General features: G+C 29.8%; 1 protein-coding gene across 1 annotated transcript; it reads right to left on the bottom strand.

Moving 5' to 3' along the window:
- Nucleotides 1-1307: 1307 nt before the first annotated feature.
- On the bottom strand, nt 1308-2111 carry LOC112520562 (peroxisomal membrane protein 11-4). The gene has a single exon (XM_025129002.1). The coding sequence runs from the start codon at nt 2071-2073 to the stop codon at nt 1393-1395; it is 681 nt and encodes a 226-aa protein (XP_024984770.1). The 5' UTR covers nt 2074-2111; the 3' UTR covers nt 1308-1392.
- Nucleotides 2112-4119: the final 2008 nt, after the last annotated feature.

The raw sequence follows: 4119 nt of genomic DNA, 5'->3' as shown, positions 1-4119 counted from the left end.
GAATTCAGATATGGAGCTTTAATAAGTTGTACTTATGCACAATTTACTTGTAATCTTAAGTTTTAAGTAATATACATTAATAAACAGTACTTTACACATAAAAAATGGTTTTTAAGAGTTTTTGTTAAATGATTTATAATATAGAATATATATTTTTTATATAATTTAATTTAAGTTTAATAATAAAATAATTTATTTTTGGTTTAATATTATAAATTTTATAACGATAATAATTAAGTATTCTGTTAGAATTTAATGATTATACTAATTATATTTTAGATTTTTTATATTTAAAATGAGATGTTTATCCTCTATTTGATTGTGTTTATCTGCAGTTAGTTACACGAATTCAGACATGTGATGAAATCGGATAGGGATGAACGTGTTTAAGAGTTTTTAATAGCTTTAGCCGAATGCTTTATAATATAGTATAAATAATTTAATTTAAGTTTAATAAAGAAATAATTTATTTTTGATATAATAATATAAATTTTATAAAGATAATAATTAAGTATTCTGTTAGACTCAATGATTATCTTAATTATATTTTAGATTTTTTATATTTAAAATGAGATGTTTATCTTGTATTTGATTATGTTTATCTGCAGTTAGTTACACGAATTCAGATATGAAGTTTTAATAAATTGTACTTACGCGCAATCTACTTGCAATCTTGAGTTTTAAGTAATATGCATTAATAAACGGTACTTTACGTATAAAAAGTGGTTTTTAAGAGTTTTTGTCAAATGTTTTATAATAAAATATAGATATTACTTAAAATTCAATATTACAAATAATTTTGCATAAGTATAACTTATAAAAGCTTCATTTTTAAATTCGTGTAACTAACTGCAGATAAACATAATCAAATACAAGATAAAGATTCATTTTAAATATAGAAAATCTAAACTATAATTAAGATAATCATTGAGTTCTAAAAGAATGTTTAATTATTATCTTTATAAAAAAAATTATATTGTTAAACCAAAACTAAATTACTTTGTTATTATATTTAAATTAGCGTATAATAAAAAATTGAATTATGAAAGTTACACCGAAAAACGATAATTACTAAATAGTTAATTTGATATTATCAATTTACTTTTTACAAATTTTTATGTTATTTTGAAATTTATATTTCATTCAAAAATGAAATATTATTGTTTTTTTTTAAACCATATAAAATCGTATTATATCAATAATGAAGAATAAAAACGAAACAATTAAATGAAGATTTATCTCGTTACATTGCACGAGTGCCATTCTAATAAATTAATAAACATACGTGCAAACGATAGCATCATATAAGTATTAAATAAATAAAACGAAATTTATTAAAAACATGACACGTAAGAAGATTATAGTCTTTTACTTTTTTTCTCCTACTTTAATTTAAGATGGCCAATTTCTATACCAGCCAGCCCATGCAGAAACCAGCCCACTAAGCCCAAGTGTTACAGCATGATTACAAAATGGATTGGGCTCAATATCAGCCAGCCCAATAATCAAATCAGCCAAATTAGCAGACACAGCCATTAATCTCATCACTCTATCAACCTTAATCTTCTTAATTTCATCACCTTTTTCCTTTGATTCTGATAATAAACTCCTCTTAATCCTTCTTTCTTCTTCAATCCCTTCTTTGATCATAATAAACTCCATAACACAAAAAAACACATATCCAAGCGATTCCCCGAACGCTGATATATAGCTCATTCTCCGAGCCAGATTTGCATCCAGAACCCCGGTTCGTGATAACCATAGGAAATGGTCAAAGAAGAAATAAACCATTTCCCCTGCGTTGGCAAAGACAGATAGGAACCTATACGTAGGAGTCGGGCCTGGGTTTCTCCTAAGTGCATTAAACCCTGTGAGAAACCTTCCGGTCCTAAAGGCTTTCCGACTGAGCCCTGATGCCACCTCGCACTGTTTGGCTCGATGGGCTGCGGTGGGATTGGTGGTTTCAAGGTGCCAAACAAGTAGCTTGGAGACATATTGGAAGGTCTTGACAAGCTTATCAATACCATCCCTTTTTGCCAAGAAGATAACAAGCTTGTCTACTTTATCATTCATGGTGTGGTGTGAGGTGTGAGGTGTAAGGGCAAGAACATGAGTGATTTGTGTAACAAATAATGGGTGGGGGTGGGAGGGAGAGCCACAAGTTAGGGGTAGTTTTGGATAAAATTAAATTATTTATGGATGGACAATATTATTTTCATATTATCCTACAAAACAATTTTGTCTTTTATGTATATTCTAAGAAATATTGAACAGCAATCACAAGAATGGTGCCTGATTGGTTTGAGCTTGACTCCAAAGGTCAAAAGTATCAGGAGGTCACATATTCAAATCCAATGAGAAATAGAAATCCCCTTGTGGCCACGAAGATTCAAATGCGGTGACTCCGGACTATCTGCAAAGAAGGTGGTCGTCATGAGATTCTCGTATAGCTGATTGGATATTCAGGTTAATAAAAAAAATATTGAATAGCAAATTAAATAAAAATGAAATAAATTGTAGCCATATTGTGCAAAATATTGTGCCAATTTTTTTGTTTTATTTGTGGTTCATCATTTTCAAGCATTAAAATAGGCAAAATAGCTGCCTTAAAAGTGATCAACCAATCAAGACCATGTCATTGTTTAAACTTAAATCCATTTTCGAGATAGTTGCAATCATCTCACTAATGTTATTTTTTCTTATTGAACGATCTTTTAGTGATGATAGGATTGTAACTTTGTATCTTGATTTACGTTATTAGGGGTGGAAATGATGCGAGTCGGGCTCGAGTATCACTATACTCGACTCAAAAACCCGTGAGTAGTAAAAATCAAAGCTCGATTCGAACTAGATAACTATTTCTCAAGTTCGAGCTCGAAACAAGCTCGAACTCGAATCAAACTCAAACCAAGCTCACACATTGAAATTTATGGAATTTTAGGGGTTTTCTTTTACAAATTTCAATAAAGATATTCTCTTAGTTTTTATAAAACTAAAGGATCAATTTCAAACTTCATCATCAAAAAAACAAAGATAGAAATTCCATTCACCACCTTCTTTTTTTATAACATTTTTTTCTCCCCTCCTTTACCATCTCTCTTCCAATGTGGAACAATTTAACTAACATTTTTTTTATAGTTTTCCTTTGTCTTTTTTTTTAATTGTGATTTTTTATAAAAAAATAATTGATTTAAGTTTTATAATTAAAAATGCATAATTTTATTTAAATATCTAAAAATATAAGACATTTTTTTTATTTATATTTTACAAATTTTATCATAAAAACCGATTATATTTTAAAATAAATTATATATAAAATAATCGAATATCTCACGAGCTTTTCGAGTCGAGTATTGGGTAGCTTGACTCGACTTGTGAATATATCGAGTCGAGCTCGAGCTTGAGTTCGAGCTGAGCCTATTCGAATCGAGTGTTGACCGAGTCAATCTCGAGTAGATTGCGAGTTGTCTCGTATCATTTACATCCCTACACGTTACCGTCGTTGTCGTCCTCATCATCATCATCGAGCATGCATTTAACACCTATCGAGCATCATAAAAAAAATGTAATAAAGATCTAAAAATAATCGAAGTATGAAGAAAACCCTATCTGTAATTATATATATATACATATATATATAGGGGGCTAATCAAATGAGAACTAATTAGTTTGTGGTAACTGTAAGAACCAATATTAACCACAAATCAATAGATAAATTAGAAAATTTATAATTTTGGCAATTTTAAATTAAAATATTAATGCAAGGATATTTTTGGTATTTTAAAACTTTCCYCCCTCCTCTCTTCTCTCTCCGGCCACCGTCCGCCGGCCACCGTCCTCGGATGATACTACAATGGTATCACAATGCATCATATATGTGTTTGGGTATCATATTGATGTCGTTTGTGTGCTAGATCGAGGATGTAACACAGTGGTATCACTATGCATCTTATATATAATTAGGTATCACAATGTATCTTTTGTTTAACAGAGTCAATATTTTAGGTATCACAGTGGTATCATAGTGGTATCACCGGAGGACGGTGGCCGGAGAGAGAAGAGAAGAGAGAGGAGAGTTTTAAAATACCAAAAATATCCTTGCATTAAGATTTTAATTTA

Source organism: Cynara cardunculus, assembly GCF_001531365.2.
Source record: "Cynara cardunculus var. scolymus isolate 2C chromosome LG 1, CcrdV1, whole genome shotgun sequence".
NCBI lineage: Eukaryota > Viridiplantae > Streptophyta > Magnoliopsida > Asterales > Asteraceae > Cynara > Cynara cardunculus.
This window is presented reverse-complemented; position numbering and strand designations above follow the sequence as displayed.